Source organism: Cnephaeus nilssonii (genome assembly GCF_951640355.1).
Source record: "Cnephaeus nilssonii genome assembly, chromosome: 16".
NCBI lineage: Eukaryota > Metazoa > Chordata > Mammalia > Chiroptera > Vespertilionidae > Cnephaeus > Cnephaeus nilssonii.
The window spans coordinates 32,276,267-32,302,065 of record NC_137087.1 but is presented as its reverse complement, the minus strand read 5'-3'; the positions used below and the strand labels follow the sequence as shown (position 1 = coordinate 32,302,065).

Sequence of the window (25,799 nt, the reverse complement as noted above, 5' to 3'; positions counted from 1 at the left end):
TTGCAATCTTCAAAAGCCTCAATGAAAGATTGTTTCTGATTGAGGTGACTAAAAGAGGCATGACAAAAAAGGTCACATATGATTGAGCATTTTTGCTATAAAGGACATTATTAGGGCAACTAGCAAAAGCTGAATGGAGTCAAAAGGTTATCAGAGTTACTTCCTGATTTTAATGGTTGTATTGTGCTTGTATATAGAAGATCACACTTTTTATAGGAGTTAGTAATTGAAGTGTTTGGTGTTGATGGGGACATTATGCTGGTAACTTATTCTCAAATGTTTTTCTACTAGTCTTACATTTTTCCAGTAAGTTTCATATTATTTTGAAAGAAAAAGTAACACCATAAATTTATGCATATTTATGGCAATGGCAAAACACTTATATGTGTATTGTGTGTGTACTTTGTATAAATATGTAAACATATACATATACACATAGATGCCTTATATAATTATATATGACCAAAATAAAAATATATATATCAAAAGGCACATACCATTTAACACAGTTAACATGGATTATATGATGAAGAAGGAGTGGGGAGTTAGTTGGGGGAAAGGAGAATAGGAGTAGAAGTGAAGCAAATAGTAATAATATAATGTGTAAAACATGATTGCATTTTATAAAAAATATGCATATTGATAGGAAGAATAAAACTAAACAAGGGGAAAAAGATATAAAATATCTGGTCGTTTCAGTTTGGTATTTTTGGCAGCAATCATTGCATTTTTCTTGTTATCTCACAAAGGTGACTTGTAATTTAAAATCACACAGCACAAGCTGGTTAAATTATGCTAAGCAAAATAAGCCAGTCAGAACAAGATAAGTATCACACAATCTCCCTTATATGTGGAATATAATGAACAAAATAGACCCAGAATTTGGAAGCACAGAGGGAAGAGTGTGTGTGTGTGTGGGGGGGGAAGGCGGGGGGGGTGGAGGGAGGAGCGGGGCAGGAAGAGATTAACTAAATAATTTGTATGCATATATGCATAACGTATGGGCACAGACAATAGGGTGGTGAAGGCCTGTGGAGGGAGTGGGAACAGAGTAGTGGGAACAGAACAGAATGGGGGGAAAAGATAAGGAAAGATAATGAGAAGACTAAAAAGGGCTAATTCCAATGTAACCCCTGATATTTGGGGGGCTAGCAATCTGAATCCATGCCAGCAAGCTCAGTGTACATTCTTGATAACCTATAATTAAGTCACTACCCTCCTTTCCCAGAAACTGGTCTTGCAGAACCTGTTACAGAGGCCATAAAACTGAACAGTGCACTGCCCTGGAGGGAAGGTTAATGCTGGTGCCAGGCCAACCCATCAGATATGGCCTGGAGACCCCCAACACCTGGGGGCCTTCTTGCGAGGCCCGTGAAAAGGACCAGAAACATAATCCATATTTGCGGGACAAAGACCACAGGGAGATATAAAGAGAAGCCCCCTGCAAGTTCCTTCACTCAGATTTGGAAAAGTTATTCCCTGAGTCCGCCAGTGTAAATAAAAGTGTCCCTCTTTTCTTTTAGAGCGTTGCTTGGTTTTCTTTGGTCTTCTGCAACAACAACTTAAAAGATAGAATTGTAATGGCAATCACTTTTGCTGCTCTTTCTAAGTAACCATTTGTTTATCAGAATCAAAATGAGCTACTTTTATTTCGGGGGTAGGTGGGAGGGGATAACTGTTGCAAAGCTGGAGTTAACTTTCATGGCTAGGTAATTTTGCCTCTATCTTTGAAACATGTTTTCCTAATCTGAAGCTTTAAAACTTTTTTTTTTTTCTTTTGTGTGAGTGAGGCAAGTGTGAGTGGAGTTCATGAAATGAAGACTTTTTCCCTTTGAAAGGAGTTTTAGGGATAAAATAGGCAGGTTTAGAGAGTTTTAGAAATAAAGAGGGTCCATGGGGGAGGACTGCATAGGTGGGTACTTGGAGCTGCCAAAAGGGCAGACATTCACAGAAAAAAAAAAAAAAGGTGCCATAGGATAAGGAAAGAGAAAGACATCCATTCACAGAAGATAGGGAAAAAGCCACAGGGTATGGGGAGAAAGAGGAAACAGACGTTCATAGGGGTTAGAAAAATGCTGACAAATGGGGAAAAGAGGGAAAACAGATTTTCACAGGAGATAGAGAATTCTGCCACAGAAAGGGGAGAGAGAGGAGGAGCACCACGTGGGGTTTGAGCTTTGAAGCTGCTGTTAGTGACCAATCAGAAGGGACTGTAAAGAGACAAAGAACTGCAGCCTTTATAAACCTTAGAAAAAGGGGCTTAATGGGTTACCCCCTTTAGGACCCCCCCTCCCTACGTGGGAGTCTGTACTTGTTTCCAATAAATTTCTACCCTTTTCATCTACCACCTTTTGTCTGTGGCCTCATTTCTTCGAATCCATCTGGCAAGAACCCAGGAAAGAAATCACCTTGCATCCTGCCAGAAAAAACCACCCGACTCACCTTTATTTTCTTTTTAAAAACTGTTATGGGATCTGGGGAACCCAAGTAAAATAATATGTATTCAAAACTGAAATACAGGACATTGAATTTTCAGTGTTTTTCAGTAATTATTTCAATGCATATATTTTTTTGCTTATGTTTAAGTCTAAACTACATTTTTTTCTTAGCTCCAAATCAACCAATTCTTGGTAGGTAAGTGTAGAATCATCATAGGCAGGCCTCAACATCAACTGGGATCCTATTGTTTTCCTAGACAAATGACACCTATTAGTTTGTTGAGTACACTTCAGTAACACTGTTTTTGTTTCTTTCTACTTATCAAAATCACACAGAAATAACTGCATTTGCATAGTTAAGCTTTAAACAACACTAGCTGCCAGTATGTGAAGCAATAAATAGCTCTAAGGAATGCAGTAAACTCTGAGGTTTATTGCCAAATTACTAAAGGAAATACTGATTATTGTTATTAAAATTCCAGTAGCTATCAAAAAATTGCCCAAACATGTACTCCACATTCAAAGCCCATATTTCAAATTAGTCCTCTTTTATTTAACTTTTAGAAAGAGCAGAATGGCTTAATTTAGGTCAATAAAAGTAAATAAGAAACAAGAAAAACTTTCTACCAAGCAGGTTTAGAAATTGTAAACTTTTCTTTGGGTCACACGTAGTCTTCTGACATTGAAGTAAATAAAATATTTTATTTTCTGCTATAGCTATACATTTTTGTTTCAAGATCTGTAACAAGAAGGAGTTTGATGAAAGTAGGTCTTCACCACTTCCACAAAATTTGATGATAAAACACAACCCCATATACACAGGTATATTCGTTAACTATCATCTAGAAAATTAGAAAGAATTCTATAGGGCTTTAAGGAAAAACTTGATAGAAATAAGGAAAGGAAAGATTAGAAATGGCACTAACTAGGAAATGAAGATCATTTTGAATTGTCTTTTGCCATTATCTCCAAAATATCTCTTTATTATTCCTACAATCCCTCATAAAAGTTCATTAAAGATAGATATCTTATAGTTTAACTTATTGTTCTGGTGACTATGTTCTGCTAAGCCAGGGTTTCTCGGTTTCGGCACCACAACGTCTTAGCTAGGTAATTCTGCATTACTCTATCCCCCACCCCTACCCCTACATATTAGTTTAGAAATACAAAGCAATAAATCCTTTGTAAAAGCATACAATTCTTGGAACAGCAAAACATATCTGAAGAAAATGCTAAAATACGTCTTCTTTAAATATGTCTTTCTACTTCTAAATATATGCAATATATGCAAGCAGTTTAAGATAAGTTATGTTTTTATTTTGTTACAATACATTTCATCACTTGAGTATATTGTCTTTCAGAAAATTTTCTACGCATCCATTCCCTTTTACCTCATCTTGAGGCTGCATGACCTCAAGTCTTCATTTCAGATTTAATCAAGAACAAGATGGTTCTTATCATCTCTATGTCCTAATTATAGAGGCTGTGTGACAGAAAAAGTCCACACAGAGCTAATCAATAGAGAGACGGGGAGCATGCCTGAGACTGATGACCCTGTTTGAAATCTTAGTTCTAGCCTTTCTTGAAATCAGATCCATTGGATTTTCAATAAATCTTTATTGATTGCATGGTATATTCCAAGTATTATTTTTGTTGCTGAAGATACAATAGTGAATAAAACAAAGTGTCTGTCATTGTGAAACTAATACAATGTTTGGCATAGTGATAAGATAACACAGAATAAATAAACAGAGTGCACATAGGGTAAAAGTAAAGTGGATATGTATTTTGAGACTTTCTATTGTTATCTTTTAATATATAAGGTGATGAGGAAGGACCATTTTGCTAAAGAGAAACCTATGGGAAGGGAAGACAAGACATAAGCCCTGTGAATGTCTTGGAAAGGAGCATTTGAGGCAGTGAAAACAGCAAGTGAAAGGGTCCCAAGGCCGGCAGGGCCCCATGTGCAAAGCAGTGTCCTATGAGACTGGAATAGGAAGCCTGAGAGGATACAGGATGAGAAGTGGGAGATGAAGTCAGGTAGGTACCAGACATTTGCTTTTATTCTGGGTGTTTTGGGGAGGCCACTGGAAGATTTTCAGAAAGAAGTGATCTTAGTTAGTTTTTAAACATCTGTCTGTCATGTCAATAAAAGGATGTTGTGTCATGGTGGGATGAGAGTCAAGTCCAGTAATATAGCCACGAATTGATGGTGGCGAGGATCAGGATAAAAGCAGTGTGAGTGGTAAGAAATAGTGAAATTTTGGATATATTTTGGGACCAACCAGATTTGTTAATTGATTGGAAATGAGAGCAGGGCAGTGAAGAAAGAGAAACAGTCAGAGGTGATTTGAAGGGCTTTGGACTGAGAATTTGGAAAAATGAAGTCATAACTTACTGAATACATGAAAATGAAGGAGGGCCAGTGTTTTTCTAGGGGGTCGGAGAAGTAAGCAGTAGGAGTTGAGTATGAGACTCTTAGGAGTGATTGTAAATAGGAAACCAAACATTAATTTTGAGATGCTATGATAATACTATGATTTGGCTGCCAACCCGCCCTTCAAGGAATGAATAAATTATTCCCCTATATTTTGAAAATGTTGACTGCTGAGGGGTTTCAGCTGCTGGTCTTATTCAGAGAATGCTTACCTTGAAAAATTCAAACTGCTTTCTGAGGCAAACTGCATCTGACTCCTGGTTCCAGGTATATAAAGGTCCTACCTCCTTCTACCAACCTTCTAACTAACTCTAAAGGGCTCTCTCAGCCCTAGAGCTTTCTAGGGGCTCAACTGAAGCCTTTATTTGGATTGCACTGAAGCTCAGCTTCTCCCTAAACCTAATCCTGCTTCCTTCCTCTCCTTTCCACAGAACTTGATTCCAAAAAGGCTCCCTAATAAACATCCTGCAACTCAATTTTTATCTCAAAGTCTGCTTCTTTGGAAACTTACCCTAAGACAGCGGTTACTTAATATCCCAAAGTAAATATTGCTATTACACTTGGAGGTGGGACTGGAGTATTAGGGCAGTGAGCTAAACTGGACATATGAATTAGAACTTGTGAGCACATAACAACTTGAACCCATTAAACAAGATGAAATAATCTTAGGAGTGATTGTAAATAGGAAACCAAGATTAGAAACTTAAGCCTTAGGACATTTCAGCTTTTAAGAGATAGGATAGCCAGAAAGGATGGAGAAAAATACCCAGACACTGTAGTGTTCTGGAAGTCGACAAAATAAGTTTTAAATAAGGAATGGATTATTAATTCTTACTGATGAATAGAGTAAGATGAGGAATTGATTTGACAATGGAATAGGAATTGGGACCATAAAAAGAGCTATGTCAATTGTTTGATGTGATTGTAATCTTGATTATAGTAAGGTCAATAGACAATGAGAGAAAAAAATCAGCAAAACTTTCTTCAGGAAAATATGGATAACATATCTGAGTGGTTTCCACAATGAAGGAAAACAGAGAAATGGGTAAGTTGCAAGAGTGGTTTATGGAATGAAGGGCCATTTTTTCTTTCATTGTTCTTGCTTTGTATTTTAATTGGGAGATACCACGAAGATTTTCATGCTAATTGAAATGATCACACAGCAAGACAGCTCATGATACAGAAAGTAAATCGGTGATTCTGGAGCAACATTCTTGAGCAGGCCAGAGTGGACAGAACCTAGAATTGGTGGAAAGGACCCACACTTAAAAGGTGCTGTATTTTCGTTTTGCACTGGGTCTTGCAAAATATCTAGGAATCCTGAGCGCTATTCAAAGTGTGGTCCATGGAGCAGTATGGTCCACTCTGCAAAGTGGTCATTATCAATCATAATGATATAAAATATTTAGACTTGATTTATTTAGAGCAAAATTTAGAGTAGATCAGAAAACTTTAAAATAATTTGACAGAATGATTTTATATCTGTTGAATCTAATGGTAAAAAATGGGCTTTTATTCCTTGTCTTTTGTCTTTTATTTTTATACTAATTCATTTAAATGCATCCTGCATTACAGGGGCTTGATAATAATTGATCTTATATGCAAATGGAGGAAATAGTTTAGATAAGAATAGAGAGGAAGGGAGAGGGAGAGAGAGAGATAGAAACATCAGTGAGAGAGAATCAATGATTGGCTGGCTCCTGCATGCCCCCCATTGGGGATTGAGCCCGCAACCTGTGCATGTACCCTGACCAGGAATGGAACTGTGACCTCCTGGTTCATAGGTTGATGCTCAACCACAGAGCCATACCACCTGGGCTGAACTTTTAATTAGAGAATTAAAAACAAAACAGGTGCAAAGAGGCTTGGTTACATGTGGTGATGGAAGTCTGTAAACATCTTCATCCAAGTGATTATGACAACTGGGAGCAGGATGTGCCACAGAAAGCTATTCTCCTTGTGAGTGAACCTGTGCCTCCAGGCTGAATACAAACCACAAATTGCTACTTGTGTCCACCTGTCCCACCAGCTACAGCACATCTGCCTTATGCTCTGTACTATCAGCAGAGGCTATTTCATCTTGAAGTTCAAAAGAACTTGAGAATATGGCTATATTTCCAGCCATATCAAGTTTTCTAAGCTACTAGCCCTCTCTAAGGGAAAAAATAAGATTATTTTCACCCATTTCCTAGGTGCCCTACTTCTTGTTAAAGTGTAAATCAGAGACAGAAGTGAAGTCTAACTCTATGAAAACATGCATTTGAGTTATAGCCTACAGCTGTTCTGGGGCAAAATTGCACATTTTTAAAAATCATGTTTACTTCCTTCTTAAGAAAGCAAGGATCAAAGAAAAGATGATTTAGGCGATGCCTGTTTTAAATGTATCAGACCTAGGGTTCTCCTTACCCTAAGCTCCCTGATACTTTCCTGCCTTTATTCCTATAAACACACTATAGTCTACAAAAGATTTACATGGGGCTCTGTTATACTTTGGGAAGAGGAAGGTACACATATGAATAGAAAATACATAAAATATATGTTTTCCTCATGTTGTTCAGCTTTATATTCCTAAAGACGAAAAATCATCCCTAGATAATGTGCATCTCTTAGTGTCAAGGGCACCAAAATTGTTTTTGTAAACATAAGACATAATAGCGCATCTGCTTTAAAGGAGAAAAATGTATACTACAAATTTGATTTAATTTTTGCAATAAGCAGATGCTTGGAATTGTAAGACACATATCTCTCCTTTCTGTCTATCTGTCTATCTATCTATCCTTCATACAAAATAGAAATTATACTTTGGCACTAGGTAACTAATCAGTGTTCAATGTATGTCAACTTTCTTATGTACACTCACAGAGACATTATTCTTTTGATATAATGCTAATGATGAAAGAGCCACCTGAAATCTAGTGCAAAGAAAGATGAGAAAATGTACTTTCCACTTCATGAACTGAAAATAAAGAGGGAAATAAATGACTTTCATTTCTCACATTTATCAAAATTAGTGTAACCTACTAAATAGAATAAGTAACATATAAAATTAAAGGCAAAATTGTCATCTTTTGGTACTGCAGTGTTAATCTATTCAGTAACACATTAAAGAACCAGAATGCTTAAAAAAAGTGCTTCTTCAGTGGCAAAAGGGAAAATCTTCAAGTAACATATTCAAAGTGGTCCCCATAATATAAACAACACAGCAAATTCTATGGTACAGGGCCAATTTGTAACTGCTCCAGCTACAAACCTTTCTTGAACCATAAAATTCTATTATCAGCTTTAGGGAAAAATATATACTATTTTACAAGAAATATTAATGAATGGAAGGGAGGGAGGAGGGAGGGAGGAAAGGAGGAAGAAAGGAAGGAAGGAAGGAAGGAAGGAAGGAAGGAAGGAAGGAAGGAAGGAAGGAAGGAGGGAGGGAGGAAGGGAGGAAGGAAGAAACGTTTAGAACATTTGAAGGATGCAAGAGAAACAAATTAGTACCTAAGACAAGACCTGGTAATGCAGAATGGCAGGCTATTATAGGAAAGCTTGCATTTCATTCAAACTGTTCTGGAAATGGATCAATTCTGTAGTAAGATCAAGACAGCAGAAATTTTTCTTCAGGACTAAAAATAATAATTCCTTGAGGCACATAGTTTAAATTCTATAGTTCTTGAAACTATAAATAATGAGAAGAATAAAGACAAAAATAAAATGCACATCCAAGCTGACTAAAGAGTTTATGCTTATACTCAAGTAGCTTTATTAGTAATATTTATGATTTTTTTCTCAGGTAACCAGAGGTGACAACATACAACTTCTTAGTCTGTTTCTCAGCATTTTCTCTTTTCTCTTGCTCTTTGTGTCTGAGCTGCTTTACATTCTTTTGCTGTTTGCAAGAGGTGCATAATTTAAGCACCTTGTTTTTCATTTCAGCCACTGAGCTGTACATCTTACATGTTATCTCATTTAATCTCTGCTTCCCTACCCCAAATACAAATCTCCCCCCTCTTTCCCTGCTTCATGGAGTATAAAAAAGGATGTTAGTCCCCATTATTTCATTTAAAAAATATTTATTGACAATCCTCAAATATTTATATACACATATGATCTCTTGATTACTAATGTTGCATTTGTTTTTAACTAGCTAAGGTAAGACCCATTTCTTTTAACTTTTAAAAAAATATATATTTTATTGATTTTTTTTACAGAGGGGAAGGGAGAGGGATAGAGAGTTAGAAACATCGATGAAAGAGAAATATCGATCAACTGCCTCCTGCACACCCCCTACTGGGGATGTGTCTGCAACCAAGGTACATGCCCTTGACCGGAATCGAACCTGGGACCCTTCAGTCCGCAGGCCGATGCTCTATCCACTGAGCCAAACCTTATAACAAAGCGGACCCATTTCTTATAACAAAGTATTTTTACACAGTTTAAATAACTAACCCCCTTAATTCAATTTAATATATTAAATTAATGCTAGATCGTAGGGCTATGAATATATGCTTTATATCTTTTCTTTTTTATTTAAAAAAATTTAATCCTCATGAGAGGATTGAGGTTATTTTTTTTCCATTGATTTTTTTTTCAGAGAGAGGAAGAGATAGGATAGGGGGAGAGAGAAAGAGGAGCAGAAAGAAGCATTAACATGGCAGAGACACATCAATTGGTTGGCACCCACACGTACCCTGACCCAGGGCTGGGATCAGACCCTCAACCCAGGTGCATGCTGCTGACCAGAATCAAACTCACGACCCTCCAGTGTACAGGCCAATGATCTAACCACTGGGCACCACAGGCCAGAGCTGTTTTCTTTTATAGAGATGTCTTTATACTTTAAACATAATGGATGATACTTTTGTGGGTTTTAAAATTTTTTTCTTTAAATGACACTCACATTATGCTACAATGTCATCAATTTTTTTTCTATACAAAATCAGTATAATTTTAGGCTACTTATGGTATCTCAATGCTATTCTTTATTACTTTACATTATTTCACTTTTATTTGTTTACATTTTATTAACAAACCTTTAAAAATATAAAAACTATTCTTAGTTTACCAGCCATATGAACAGGCCACTTTGCCCATGGGCTATAGTTTGTCAACTGATGCTATACTATACCCATTCTTTACTTTAAAAACAACAACAACAACAACAACAACACTGATATTATTTCAAATAAATTATTGTTCCCACAAAAATATGTTCATGTTTCAATAAATTATAGAGTGTTGTAGCAAAAATAGAGCATGAGGTTGAATGAAATTTTAAGTAAAGGCACACTTGTAAGCACTTATTTTCCCCCTAATCCCAATCATTGGCCCCTAACGGAAACAGACTGTGTGCAAGCATGATCATACTGATTAGTCTTTTTCCATTTGTGTGTTTGTTTCCATTTTTGAGAAGTGTGGTTGAATTTTTCCTTTGGGATGACATCACCAAATAGATCATTTGATTCAAAACTTGTTCATAACTAAGATTTGTTCTTCACAGTTAGGCATACGCTTACTCCTGATAACTGGATATTTGGACTCTTTGTAGGAGTGTGAAAAATCTAAGTATTCCATATCAAATAAACAATTTCAGAAACAATATCAGGGTCTTGAGAAAAATGCACTTTGTTTTAATGCAGAAAAGTATCACAATTAGGAACCTAGGAATGAAGTGAGGCAGGGTAAGAGTTGATTGTTTTAAATGCCAAACACTACAGATTTGTACCTTCATGAAATCTCCTAAATATTTCCTTCCTCTGTGCTTCCATTGTAAGTACACAAGTTTGGACCTGTATTATCCTATACCCAATTTGAATAAATATGTATCGTATTTAAATATATTATATACATATTAAATATTTGTAAAATATCAGCAGTCTCTTTCTAGGAAAAATGAGACATCCTTTCCTGCCCTACTAACATCAGGTTTTGCTATGTGACTTGTGGGACCATTTGTCTAGTTGGAGATTGTATGTTCTTGACCTATTAACTGAGGAGTAGCCATATGAATTGCTTTGGCTAACGGAAATAAAAGTGTGGGTAGATGATATACGCATCACTTCTAGGTAACAGCAACAAACTAGGTTTTATTTTGTTTTCTTGCTCACAGAAAACATTGCAGTCAAGAGATCAGTATAGTTCTATATAGAGGCTGCTTCATCAGCCTCCATTGTGGAGCAAAGAGTGCCAACTTTTTGAATGTTAAATCTGGCAACAAAATCCTAGCTAGCTTATCCTATAATTTGGTACCTAAAAGTGAGTGTGCCACAACAAACACCCAGAATATAAATGGCATTAGCTTCAAGAGTGTAGAGGGTGGTGAGGAAACAGTTATTGAATGCTATAAGGATGGAAAACCATGATAGGCAGGGATGGATCATTTAGCAGAACTGTTGTGTGCAATGACTTAAAACGGAAACTATGTACCAAAGGACCTCATAGATCTTGGCATCAGACTTAGCCATGTGATTGGTGTGAAGGCTTATAGATCCCTGCTCTGATTAGCCCAGGAGCAGTCTTATGACTTGGTTTGGCAAATGAAAGGTAGGCAGAAGGGCCGTGTGTCACATCTGGAAGAAGCAGTAAGAGCCGGTTTATGGTTTATTGTGCCTTGCTTTTCACTCTGTCAGAGAGCAACACTGTCCCAAATAGAGCCTGCTCCATCCTTCTGAGTGGAGTGACAGCGATGAAGAAAAGAGTTGGAATTGATCAACAATGGACACAGGGTGAGTAAGATGTAAACCTTTTAGTTATAGATCATTGAATTCTGAAATTGAGCATGTGTGCAAATATAACCTAGCTATCTTTACTGATTAAACAAATAAAGAACTTGAACAGTGCCTGGCTCATTATGTGCCACTCAAGTATTAGATATTATTATTATATGAGGATGGTGATGATACAAGATTTCATATGCAAGAAAGGAGGATTATGCTAATGGTAGAATATGAGTCAGATAGAAGGGTGATTTGGAAGGAAATAATGCTCTTGTGAGGAGAGAAGACAGCTGAGAACTTATATTTGAGTAAAACACATAGTCCTATTTGGAAGGATTGGCTCATTTTTAGAGGGATGAAAGTGAATTACAATTTTAGAGGGACAAAGATGGAGAAAGCTGTTGGACTTAACTCATGTTAAGAATTTCAATATTGGGGAAATTGGCAACATATCCATGGGTGTGCTGGTAAAAGTTTAACAGCCAGCTCTGGAGTAGGGATACTTGATTTGGCGCATTTGTCCATCTCTGTGACATAAATGCACCCACCATGGCCGATTTCAAGCTAACAATGCTACATCACTGCACATGGAGCTGGAGAGCGATGCGCACAACAGGCTCTTGTGATCTCAAGTGCACAGTCTGGCTCCAGCACACCATCCTAACTGGTTTCCCTGGCAGCAGATCAGAAAGATATAGAAACATGCTGGGAGGGGAAAAAAAAAAATCTCACCCAATGCTAACCCCAGTCAGCATAAGACTTTTGAAAAAGAAGAGCTCTGGGTAGCACTTCCCTCTACTGAACACCATCAACCTAGCAGCCAGGCAAAACAGCCTGAATACACGAAGGAAAATTACAGCCTCCCAAACAACTTTTATATGAAATGCAAAGAAAACACTTGAAAGGGGGAGGGGAGAAACAAAGATTGTTATCTAGAAAGAAACCACTTTGATATCAGTCAAAACAGATTATTTTGGAGTCAGTCTGCTCTTTGAAAACATTTCCCCACAAATTCTGTTTTCCTAAACTGAGCAGTGAGTCAGCACTGGGTAGTGGACCTACGTGTGAGAAAAAAATTGGGAGGCAGCTAGGAAGACCTCTAATGCTTCTGTTATTGGAAGTCTTTGGGAGCGTAATCGCATGGAAGCTTTTGGGTTTTTGGGTCTCTGGTTTAAATTCAATCTCAGTTGATCATGAGCAGAAGTGGATGGCTAGTGGCCTATGAAAGACGCTTGAATTGTGTCACCCCAGTTCTTTCTACAGAGATGCCACTGCGATTGGCACCCTTTCTTTGGCTTCTATCAGAAGCACAAAGGGTGAATAGAAATGTCATTTCGACCATTTTCTCAGCTTTTGTACCAGAGAAATCTGAGATATGAAAAGGGCCAGCTCCTTTCATCTTTAACTCTCAAGTGGAATTATTCTCCAATAATATGATTCCAAAATCTCTCTGGGATGTATTGCAATGAAATCTGAACTATCTCACAAGTAAAATTATGTAGTACCTTATACAAAGTTAAATAACATACAGGCATATTCTTAAGGCCTATTTAAATGTAAAACACTTAAAAATTTTTGGCCTGATTCTAACAAATCTAATACTTATTATTCTTTACTTCTTGTTTAAATAAATAAATCTTCATATATGCAAATAAAAGAATTTCATTAAACGCACTTGTCTTAATATTTGGTTTTTGATATTTTAACATTTTAATGACTTAATTAGCTGTTTTCCCCTCCCTAAAGAAATTGCAGGGTTTTTTTTCTTGCTTTTATTTTAGCCATTAAAACCTTCCAAATTTTCATATTACTAATAAGTCTATTTTCATATAATTTTGTTTTCCATGTGTTTTAATAGTAAATGATTATCAAAAGCAAATCCTATCTAATTACTAGAGAAAAGAGACAAAAGGTACTAGAACAGAGACACAGAGAAGTCTCTGATAATGCCAACCAAATTTTTAGCAGCCTCAAAAATAAGTGGGATATAATGGAATGAGCCTTATTTTGGAAATGATGAGAATTCAATCAGCTCTTCTTAGGTGTCATTTACTCTCTATGGGGTTCACTTTCCACATCTGGATAATGAGGTTGCTGTGTTTCATTATTTTTACATTCTTTCCAATACAAACATCCTTTAGAACCTTCACTTTTCCATCATCAGTGAAATGATGTCAATATTCAAATGGAATTTGAACAATTTATAGCTATGCCTTATGTCAATTCATGTGATGGTAAACATCGACCCTGGGATTTTCCTAAATCATCATCCTATTGAAAGCTCTCCTAACCTTCAAGGTCAGCTTCCTGAATTCTCATGTCAGAAACTCCTGTCATTCCCACGTAACTCCAGAGGAAGATAAATCCTCTGTCCTATGAACATCCATAGGTAAAGCAGTATGTCATGTCATGGTCCTTATGGCTTTTACAGCAAGTGACAGTTACCAACACCATATGTAGTCCAACTTGAAGCTATCGATTCAGTTGAAGACACAGCCTTCTCTGGCCAAATATGCTTTAGTTAGGAAGCTATACAAAGTGAAAACCAAACTATCGTTCTGCAAGTAATCCATAGGCCCATGAATCAGAAGCTGCAAATATCAGCTAAACCTGCCCCCTTCATCTAAATAAATAAACCAAGGCACAGCAATTACATGATTTGCCCATGGCCATAGAATGAAGTGTGCCTCAGAATTGGACTGCCCACCATCAGCCTGTGCATCTAAAGTTATTCTCTCCACATAACACTGCAGCAAAGATAAATCCTGCTAGGGCAAAGAAAGCCAAGACAGAAAATAATAGTCAGCTGCAGTCTCTTTGGATGCAACGTACAAAATATTCAAGTGCCTGTTTCCACTCCCTTCATTCTCTCTTGTAATGATTGCAGCTAATCCCTGCCAGCTCACATTAGTTCTTCAACTGTGGCAATCAATAGAATAGATTAGCTGTGGAAACCCTCCATCCATAGTACCCCTGCTTTCCTTTCCAGATGGAATTTTCATCGACTCAAGTGTATGCAGACATGTGAGCTCTTACCCCGCCCCAGGCACAAATATAAGCCCATTAGTCTTCAAGGTTGTCGCTTCAAGAACATACCTGTAGATTTAATAAAACAGCACCAATCCTCATGGCTTCACTGACTTCTAGGCTGTACATCATCTGTGGGAAGCGGGGAGGGCTTTGATTGTTTGGAGGAAGCACTTCAATGTACACGGTGCAGATGGAGTGCCTGCAGACAAAGAGAAGCCAGCAAGATGGGTAAAACTCTACACATTTAATGACAGACTACATCTGGTATTCTGGTGTTGGGTTTACAAGAGAGAAAATTAGGAATTTTTGTAGAAAATAAGGATATAATTCAGAATCAAAGGGCAGGATAATAAAAGCTATCACCAAAATGGAAAGTTTTCATGAAATTATCTTATTAAGATGAAAGGAAATGCCTCAGGTACTGTTTCCCCCCCCCCCCTACTTATATTGATAGTGTTAATTAAAATGAAATAGTAGTCCAAGGGAGGCTAATAAATGATATTGCTTTAACCTCTGACATTATTTTGTAATGCCTCTTTAATAGCAAAAAAACATTCTGTAAATATCTGCTAATATGAGCTGTCCTTGGGGCTCACTTCCTATTAAACCAGGAAAGGATGTATTGATTAAAATAACACACAAAACAAAATAGGGGCTGTGTTTTATTAGTTTGGTTGCTGACATCAATGGCTTAATGTAAATGCATGTCCAAGATTCAGGATCATACAGTGATCGTTGTAGAAAATAGTTGCAAACACAATAACATTTTTAAATCTTTAAGGAGTATAATAAGAAGAGTTAAAAATTAGATTTCATTAAAACCTTCCATTGATGGGGAATTTTTGGAGGGTAAGAAGATAATCTATTATTATAAGAACAAAAATATTAAATTGACAGAATCAATACTTTTGACAACACTGAAATTTCTTAACACAGCAAAAGCTAAAGAAGCAAGTTGTTCAAGGTCTGTTCAGATGAAACACTGGCTAAAGTGTATTAATGAGATCTGGCAATTTACAAAACTAGTCTTCTATGTTAAAGAACTCCAGTACTGCTTGAGTTGTATGCTTTAAACTTATTGTAACAATAACATGAATTGTTCAAAACACATATATTATAATTTTTATTTTGGGGGCTAAAATTTTTTAAAATCAGATCAAAGCTCTTTTTATTAAATGCTTCAATTAAAAGACATGGTCACCAGAACATTTTCCCCCATGATTATTATAATAAAACTAGAGGCCCACTGCACAAAATTTGTGCATGGAGGGGTGTGTGTCCCTCAGCCTGGCCTGCACTCTCTCGCAATCCGAGACCCCTCAGGGGATGTCCAACTACCGGTTTAGGCCCAATCCCTGCAGTTGGACATTCGGCAGTAGGACATCCCTCTCTCAATCTGGGACCGCTTTCCCCTAACCTCTCGCCTGCCTGCCTGCTCACCCCTAACCACTCGCCTGCCTGTCTGCTCACTCCTAACCACTCACCTGCCTGCATGTTCAGTGTGCATCATAGCGACCGGTCATTCTGGTCATTCTAATCATTCCACCTTAATGTTCACTTAGGCTTTTATATAGAGATAGTCTACGTTTTGGAAAGCTTTTAGATCACAGGAACTAAATAAGTTTTTTATAACTTGTCAAAGTGTATTATGTCTAAATCTAAATAGTTTCTACGTACTTATAGAACATTAAGCATTTTTCAAAAACTGCAGTGACTTTAAAAAAAATATCATACTTATGTTTACTGCAATATAAAGCAATCACATTTTAAATTAAAACTAAAATCTTTTAGATTTTTATAATTAGTTAAAATATCTATTAATTTTTGCCTCTGATTTTATCACTTTAATCAAATTCTAGTTTCATTTCACTTCAAAATATTTTAACAACCAAGCCTTTTGAAATGAGAATAATAATATCTAAGGTTAGCATAAGGATTATATAATATTACACATTTATATTTGTGTGTTCACTTGTGTGTACATATGCATATGTTTATATATATGTATATGTAATATCTGTAAAACATATTTATTAGTTATTATGGATAAATTTTCAAAACAAGCTTTCAAACTGTACTTTATGGAATGGGGTAAATAAGCTTGCACTTACCTTAGTCATCATATTTTAGAGGTTTTAATTGCATTCTTTCACTTTTCTAAATTAAATACCTACAGGCCTGGTATCCCCTCCCCACTCCCCAGAATAGAGTGTGATGAATCTTAGGGATTGGACCTTTGAATGAAAATCACTTGGTGTGGGGCATAAGAATCTACATTCTCCATAGATTTACAAGGCTCTACATACACACTCAGTTTTGGAGACCACTGCTCCAGAAGCTCTTGGCAAGTAAAACAAGTAGGCTCAACAGCTTTTTAAATTAGTAGCCCAAGGTTTTCTCTACAAACTGACCTAAAGCTCTCCTTAATAACCCTATAGGTGAACGATTCCCTTTTAAAAAAAAAAAAGTAGAACTCACCTGTACTCCAAATTCAAAGCTTACTTTCAAAAGGTGAGATCCTTCCTGCTTTAAAGCTTTGGCTTACTGATCTGGAATACTTTACAAGAGAATATGAATCTCTTTCCACTTTGTGAAAGTATATTTTACACTAACCTTACTATACTTTGTGCATTTCCTTATTCTTCCCCCTTTGACAACTTTCCCATTGGAGGGCTAAACTCTCTACACCCCCAATACTACAACAAGGATCTCCAACTCAGATGATGCATGTATACTTTCCATAGAGAAGAAACTAAAAAATGCAAAATACAAAGACCTTAGATCTTAGAACAGAGAACCTCTGTGGTCCAATAGGACTGTCACCTTCATCTGCCTTTATTCCTTTGCTTCCGCTCCTCCTTTCCACAATAATTCCAATACTAGATGAAACTCATTATGTTTTTACCCCTGTAGACTGTGATCTTAGAGTTATTTGAGGAAGATCATATTTCCAAGTCTAGCATTTTTCAAGGTCTTGCATTTTTCATCTGTGAAATACTGGCACTTCCCTACAATGTGTTTAAATAAGCATTGCCCTATTTGAGGGTTCTTGCTTTGCAAAATGCTATCTCCTTTTTATCTCTAATGTCAGCACAGTGTCAAGAGTTAGCTTTCCTAAAACTAGATAATAATAGGATTTACAATAACATGGTATCAATACTGCATTAATATGCAGTAGTAACTCAACAGCATCAACTAAGTACATATTAAAACAGGACAGTCACTAGATAAATAATATTTTATGTGACCATTTTATATGTACTTTTTATAGCTACTATTCAATGCATAAAACTGAGCATCTGTATAATACAAATTTTATTTTTATAATGTAGCCCATAAAATGTGGATGAATATTTCTAAAAATGAAAATTGTAAAGCTTTTCTCTTTCTCACATGGCAATGAAGGTCAAAGTAGAACAAGGCACGTGATCTACTTTCTTAGATAATCTTAAGATTTTTGAAAGACCCTTGAAACCCATTAATTTAATGCTCTCATTTTATGAGAGAGGATTAGAAAGTAAAAAAGATTAAGTGACTGAATTCAGGTTATAAAGTTAATTAGCAACAGCAGATAAACTAAAAGGCAAGGCTCCTGAATTCAAATTCTGCCTGTCTTTCCTCTCCACATTTCACAAGAACAAATTTGGGGAGTAAACTGGAGAATTTTTAGTTATCTGATGTGTGTTTCTGTGTGAGTATAAAACATCCTTAGTTTATAATGATGGATGTTATCTTGCAGGAATTCGTAAGTTATTTCAAGTCTTAATAATTATTTGTATAATGAATGAAGCATCATCCATAGCACTACTGTTTTCTAAGACCAAATAAAATATGAATAAAGAAGCAGTTAGGTAGACTTAAGATGTTTAAGCCTGCAAATGGTATAATTTAAAATGATAAAAAGTCATTTTTTGATATGACAATAATAGTCAGTAATAAAATGCATGTAGAGGATTGTAATTTTCTATTATATGTGTCAACCTATCCTACAAGATGTTTAGTCGTAACTCTACACTTCTACCTTGCTTCTAAAGTGACAGTTATAGTGTTTACATTGTTTTCTTCAGTAGATTTAAAACAGAGAAATTACCTTCTTTTTTACTTTGTCTCCCAGCAATATTGTGTTAGAAAAGCTATGTTTTTAGTTCAATGTTAATGGGTTCTATTTTACTATTTTGGAAGTTCAGAGTGGATTCTATAGGAAGCAAAAATTTCAAAATAAAATAAACATAAGAGGTTGGAGAGACTTCTCAGGGACTTCTACAGAGACAGAGTCTTAAGATGCAAGAGGTACTTAGATATAAAATACATAGGGCATTACAGAGTGGGGGAAATGTGAAAATTTACAGAGCAATAAAAAAAAAACACCATAAAATTTGTGTGACTAAATAAGGGATCTAAATTGGGCAAAGAGAGATGGGTAAGGGACAGGCACTCATGTACTTTACTATACTTCATTTTGACAACAATGGAAACTGGTTGAAAAGTTTTCAGAAGTTTAATAATATGCTCAGATGTGCCAAGTAATACATAGCTCCCACAGCACAGCACAGTTTATCATGTCTCTGTGTCTTTGCTTTTCGTGTTCCCTCTGCTTGGCAATACCATTATCATTCCTATCCAATTATCCTGCACTTACAATTATCTACTGTTACATGTCCAGATTTCCCTCTGCCTCTATATGAATGCTATGAGGGCAGAAATCTTATATTTTCAGTGCCTCCACAAGAGGCTAGGGATTGTGGAAACTCAGTAAATTTTTGCTAAAACCACCTTCATTTGTTATTAATATTAAATATATTGTGTGAAGTTATTTTAAAGAATATGTATTCAGAATAGAAAAACACTTTATTTGCAAATGAGTGATTTAATATTGCATTAATTAGATATATATGCCTTAGATTCCATGAGAAAAATTGGGACTCAAAAAAGTATGCCATGCCATGCATCAATGATTTTATAATACTTTCATTTTAAGATATTTGGGGGAGACTGTCTTATATTCTCTATGTCTTCATAAAAATACTTAATAGTAGTACTTTATTCATATTAAGATTAAAAACATATTTATGTAATTTAATTCAAGTACATAAGTATAAGTAGACCTACATATACCAAAAACATGCTATACCCTAGTATTTAATTATTTTTTAATATTTTGTTTTTAATCTTTTAAAAAAGTAAAAACACTATAGACTATTGCTCTTTTTACTCTTTCTATTTAGCTACTCTATTCAAACAAAGTAACAACAACAAAATTCTTATTTTGAGTGTGTTATTTAACTTATGAATGGAGGTCACCAATATAAAAAGATTAAGATAAATGATTGTTTTTTTATGTTACTATTTAATTAGGTTTACATGCCACTGTTGCTGGCATTTGTACATGATATCACAATCTATACTTTTATGTTAATAATTTTTCAATAGCATCTGCCTTCTGTATGGAAATACTGAAAGCAAAACCTCACTCTTCAGTTCATTCATCAACTCAATTTGAAGGCTTAATCTTCCTCTAGAGAATAGCATATGCCATTATCCTATAAGGAATTTGACGCTATCCAAGCTGGTAGAATGGAGGTATATTCTCTTCAGGTCCCACTTGATATTTGACCAAACATTATTAGTGAGCTTTTAGTGATCAATCATTGTCCATAAAGAAAACAATAACACTAGGTCAACTAAATGCCTAGTGTCATCAATGAGTCCTGTATATTCAGATTCTGAAGGTGGCACTTTGGTTCCGGGAGTGGAGTACAATTTCATGCAAGTAAAATCCTATTACAGTTGACCTTGAACGACTCATGTTTAAACTGTGTGAATCCATTTATATGCATTTATTTTTCAATTTGCCAACAGTTAAATTCACCCACACAGTTCATACCCGAGTTGATCCAGGGTCAACTCTGTGGTTGGGAATCCATGTATGAAGAGAACAGACTAGTTATATGCAGATTTTCCACTATGCTGGAGGTCAGCTCCCCAAAAGCCCACATTGTTAAAGAATCAAATGCATTGTACTAGTTATTGTAGGCTTATCTAGGTAAATCAGATATGACTTGCAAATAGGAACTGAGTAAGAATGGATTATAAAATTTCATTCACTAAATAATAAAGTGATTAAAAACACATTCATCAACTATATTATAAAAACCCAGTGGCCCTAACACCTTAACGACCAAAGATCAGTGCGGGTGGGCGGGCTGCAAGCATGGTGAGGCTGCGCAGGTGGGCAGGGCCGCAAGGTTTCACATGCTGGGCTTCTAGTAACATATAAGCACGTATAGATTAGACTGGGATAGTACTATCTTTAATGAACAAATTACAAAATAAATTAATGACTATTAAAGGAATTTAATAAAAGTTTAAATGATAAAACAGCAGGTGCCTTTATTCTTATAATTAGCATTATTAGCACTGTTATTAAGCAATTGTAGTATGTCTTTCTCCAAAATAAGTATTACATAAGGTGATGGATATGAAATAGAGTGGAGGAGAAGGTTTAGAATCTAATTGTCTTGAGTTCAAATTATGATTCTAGTACTTATTTACTGAATGGGAGGGAGGGTAGGCAAGGGGTCACTTAGCTAAGTCAATTATTCTCTTGCAGATTCAAATTTTTGGTCTGCAAAAATATAATTATGCAGTAATCATAATGTTGTTAAAATTAGAAATTTTGTATATAAAGTAGCTTGCATGGTTTCTGGCCCTAGTGCATGGTAATTAAATACCATCAATCATGTTTAATTCCTCTTCAGGATAGCTCAGCATGAATGAAGCTATTATTTAAAATTTGTTCAAACTTTGACTCTTAGTTTAGATCCTGTAATCACTCACTACATAAAAATATTCAATATGCTTCTTCACAAGATACAGCACCTTCAGGAATATACATCCTTTTGCTATTTGGATATATGAACTACTAGAAGCCCGGTGCACAAAATTCGTGCATGGTGGGGGGTTGTCCCTCAGCCCAGCCTGTACCCTCTCCAATCTGGGACTCCTGGAGGGATGTCCGACTGCCCGTTTAGGCCCGATCCTGCTGGGATCGGGCCTAAACGGGCAGTCAGACATCGCTCTCACAATCCAGGACTGCTGGTTCCCAACTGCTTGCCTGCCTGCCTGCCTTCCTGATTGCCCCTAACTGCTTCCGCCTGCCAGCCTGATCACCCCCTAACCACTCCGCTGCCAGCCTGGTTGATGCTTAATTGCTCCCCTGCCAGCCTGTTTGCCCCCAACTTCCCTCCTCTGCCAGCCTGGTCACCCCTAACTGCCCTCTCCTGCAGGGTTGATCACCTCCAACTGCCCTCCCTTGCAAGCCTGGTCCCTCTCAACTGCCCTCGCTTGCAGGCCTGGTCCCTCACAACTGCCCTCCCTTGCAAGCCTGGTCCCTCTCAACTGCCCTCGCTTGCAGGCCTGGTCCCTCACAACTGCCCTCCCTTGCAGGCCGGGTACCTCTCAACTGCCCTCTCCTGCTGGCCATCTTGTAGTGGCCATCTTGTGTCCACATGGGGGCAGGATCTTTGACCACATGGGGGCAGCTATATTGTGTGTTGCAGTGATGATCAATCTGCATATTACTCTTTTATTAGATAGGATAGAGGCCTGGTTCATGGGTGGGGGCCAGCTGGTTTGCCCTGAAGGGTGTCCTGGATCAGGGTGGGGTTCCCTTGGGGTGTGGGGCAGCCTGAGTGAGGGGCCTGTGGTGGTTTGCAGGCCGGCCACGCACCCTGGCAACCCAAGGGGAGGCCCTGGTATCTGGGATTTATTTTCCTTCTACAATTGAAACTTTGTAGCCTGGAGCGGAGCCAAGCCTGCTGTTCCCTCCGGGGGCGGCAGCCATTTCTGTGGCAGTTAATTCACCTTCTACAATTGAAACTTTGTAGCCTTAAGCGTGTGAGCCCGGCCAGGGTGTGCGGAAAGCTTTGCTTCCCCTGTTGCCGCCGGCAACCCTGGCCTGCTCTCTCAAGCTCCATTCTGCCGCCATTTGTTTGAATTTGTTTACCTTCTATAATTGAAACTTTGTAGCTTGAGTGGAGGCTTAGGCCTGCAACGGCTATGGAAAGCTTGGCTTACTCTGTTACCTGGGAAACCTTGCTCTCTGTGGCTGTAGCCATCTTGGAATGGGGTTAATTTGCATACTCTCCCTGATTGGCTGGTGGGCGTGGCTTATCTAGAGGAGTGATGGTTAATTTGCATATTACCATTTTATTAGAGAGGATGGCCAAGTCCAACTTAATATGTTTAAAACAGAACTCATCCCCTTCACCCAAACCATGTACACCATTTAACATCACGACCACCCAGTCATGAAGAAAAAAACCTTGGAATTTTTTTCTTATTTTGACAATTCCATTTCTCCATTCTTCCCAACATGCTCATGTCAAGCCATCAGCAGCAACATATTCTCTGGACTCTTCTGGTGGTGTTCTTTCTAATTTCTCTGACTACAATTTTGTCCCCCAGAAATGTGTCTTCTATAGGGTCAACAGAGTGATTTTCCTAAGACTAAAATAATTCCACATGACTTTCTAATGTAAAGTTCTTCCAATGATCCCTTCCATTGACTGGATAAATCCAAGCTTCTTAACAAGGCAAATTAAAATTTTCATGTGTTGGACTGTAATTTTCCTTTAATCACAGTTTACTAGTATGCACTGGTAGGTAACACTGACTGACTTTGTAATTGTCCATAAGCACCAAGCTATTTCAGACCTCTAAGGCTAGTAAATAATGTGACATACTCTTTTCACCTGGTTAACCTCTACTCATTTTCCTAAACTAATTTTGTTTAGGAAGCCTTCTAAGTACCCCCTCATTATGATCTGTCCTCCTCAAAGCCCCAAAAGCCAAGTATTTATCTCAATATCAAATTTATCACGCTAAACTAAATGCAATTGTTTTATACTTCTATTTCTACACTTTATTTTTTAACCTGCAAATGATGTTACTATTTTTATCCTTGTATTTCCATAGCATAGTAAATGGAAGTTACATAATAAATCATAGGTTTATTGGGCTGAATAGAAAATCTTATTCTCACTGACAACTATTTTTTTTTTCACTTATTAGAAACAAAATTAGAATTAGTGTCTATCATAAGAGGAAGAAGAACAATTTCAAATCTGCCTCCACATTTTGGGAACCCAAAACTAGATGTGAGTTTTGTATTATACTGTCCCTTATTCCAATTTACTTATTTAAAAACTAGAAATGACGTTTGTTAAGAACCTCGGAAAACAAAACAAAAACATGTTTGTTAAGAATCTAGGACATTCCAGGAATTATTTTGGCCTCTGCACATATGAGACAAGCAAACCACAATGATTCTTGTCCTTGGTAACTAGCACTCTAGAGGGGAGGAGGCAAGGCAGACAATAAACGTCATACTCTAAATGCAAACACACATAGCACTTGCATGGTGATCAGTGCAGAAGATAAAAATAATGACAGGAAAGGGATCTTACAGTATTGGGAGCCTCTTGCAACTGTAAATAGTTAGAAAAGGCTTCACAGAGAAAGTGAAAATGGGGTAAAAACCTGGAGGAAATGAGGCCATGGAGAAAGCCCAGGGAGTAGCTGGTAGTCTGAGAGGAGGTGAAAGTGAAGTTCAAAGGTTTGAAGGTAGCTGCCAGCCTCAAGGACAAAGAGGAGACCAGGGAGCTAACTGGAGTGGACTAAAAGAAGCAGAACTGAGCAGAAGACCAGGTAACAATATATGACAAGAGGGTGTGTCCTATGGCTGGTGGCAGAGGACAAAATGTGCTGGGCCCCATTGACCTTTTTAATGATTTTGCCTTTTACTTCAAAATGAAATGTAAAAGCACTAAAAAAATCTAAGCAAAGGGAAAGATGACATTGTTACCAGAATCATGCAGTCCACTGAAGGGGGCTCAGGCAAAAATCTAATTAGACTTCTAATTAGAGGAGGTTTTCAGAGCCCTGAAGTAGACAGAACAGTAGCTTGGATTGGGATGTTAAAAGTGAAAGTGGTGGGAATCATTGCCTTCTGAGCATGTTTTCAAGGTCGAGCTTGGAGTTGTTGCTCAAGATCTTGTTTGGAGTTTGAAAGAAGACAGGCACTAAGCATGTCTCCAAGGATAGTTGACTAGGGTGACTACAAGTTCGCAGATGCCTTAAACCACATATTGAATATTGAAGTCACCAAGAATTTTGACCCAAGTACTCTGGAAGTGAGTTGTCAGTAAGGCAGAAATTAAACTCTGTAAGAGTGACCTGTAAATCTGCAGATTACAGTGGGAGGTGAGGTTAGTGATAAGGAGAGATAATGGAAGAGGAACCGGTCTTCTGTAGCTGATAGTATCAAGGAAGGGTAATGGATGGTGCATTCTTAAGAGATTAAAAGGGAGGATAATAAGGAGAATTAGAACGAACAGTCTGGAAATACCAGTGAGAAACTAGGCGTCCACCTCCCAAATCTCCATGGTCAAAGATAAGAGGGGTGTGAAGAGAAAAATCTGCCCTTGGAATGTGCTGCAGAGAAAACATTGCCTTTTTATCTGGAGCAGAGCAAAAAGGAGAGAAAAGACTCACTCCCAATGTGTTTTGTTACAGTTCTCCTGCCAATTTGCCGGGCTCTGGTCTAATTTTAGGTAGAGGCTCTTTGAGCACTTTCGCTATTTCATCTATAAGATTGTTCTCTTAATATTTCTTAATTTGGGGGATCAATTTAGGTAAATTATTATCTTCTTTAAAAATTATCCCCTTCATTCATGTTTTCAAATTTTACATTATTAAAGCAAAACTGTCTCTTATAATAAATTTAATTTCTTTTGTTTCTGTATTATTTCTATCTTAGAAATTTTTATGTAAATTTGCACTTTCTTCCTTTTTTTTAGTAGACTAGCGAGTGGTTTATTCATTTTATTATGTTTTCATTTTTGTTGCTGTTTCTTTTTTTTCAGAGAACCAAATTTGGATTTATTTATTATTTTATGATATTTTAATAATTCATTTATACTTGCTGTTACACTAGTTAATTCTTGTATTTATTAGTAGTTTTTGTTTATTTATTTTATGAGTTATCATAACAAGTATATAAAATCTTCATAAAATTCTCTAAAAGAAAAACACACACTACTTTCACTAAACAAAATAACAAACATAATCCAGCAACTAAATTTCAAAATTAAAATGTCATGACCTAGTGGAATTTGTATCAAAAATGTA

At 36.9% G+C, this 25,799-nt stretch overlaps 1 protein-coding gene across 1 annotated transcript in view; it reads right to left on the bottom strand.

The window, feature by feature from the left end:
* Positions 1–25,799, bottom strand: part of PCDH15 (protocadherin related 15) — a gene marked incomplete at its 3' end in the record, with an annotated part of 650,107 nt that overhangs the window by 229,599 nt on the left and 394,709 nt on the right. The window contains exon 15 of the mRNA XM_079793021.1: positions 14,676–14,808. Coding sequence (XP_079649147.1) covers positions 14,676–14,808 — 133 coding nt within the window. The remainder of the gene's footprint in view (positions 1–14,675; positions 14,809–25,799) is intronic.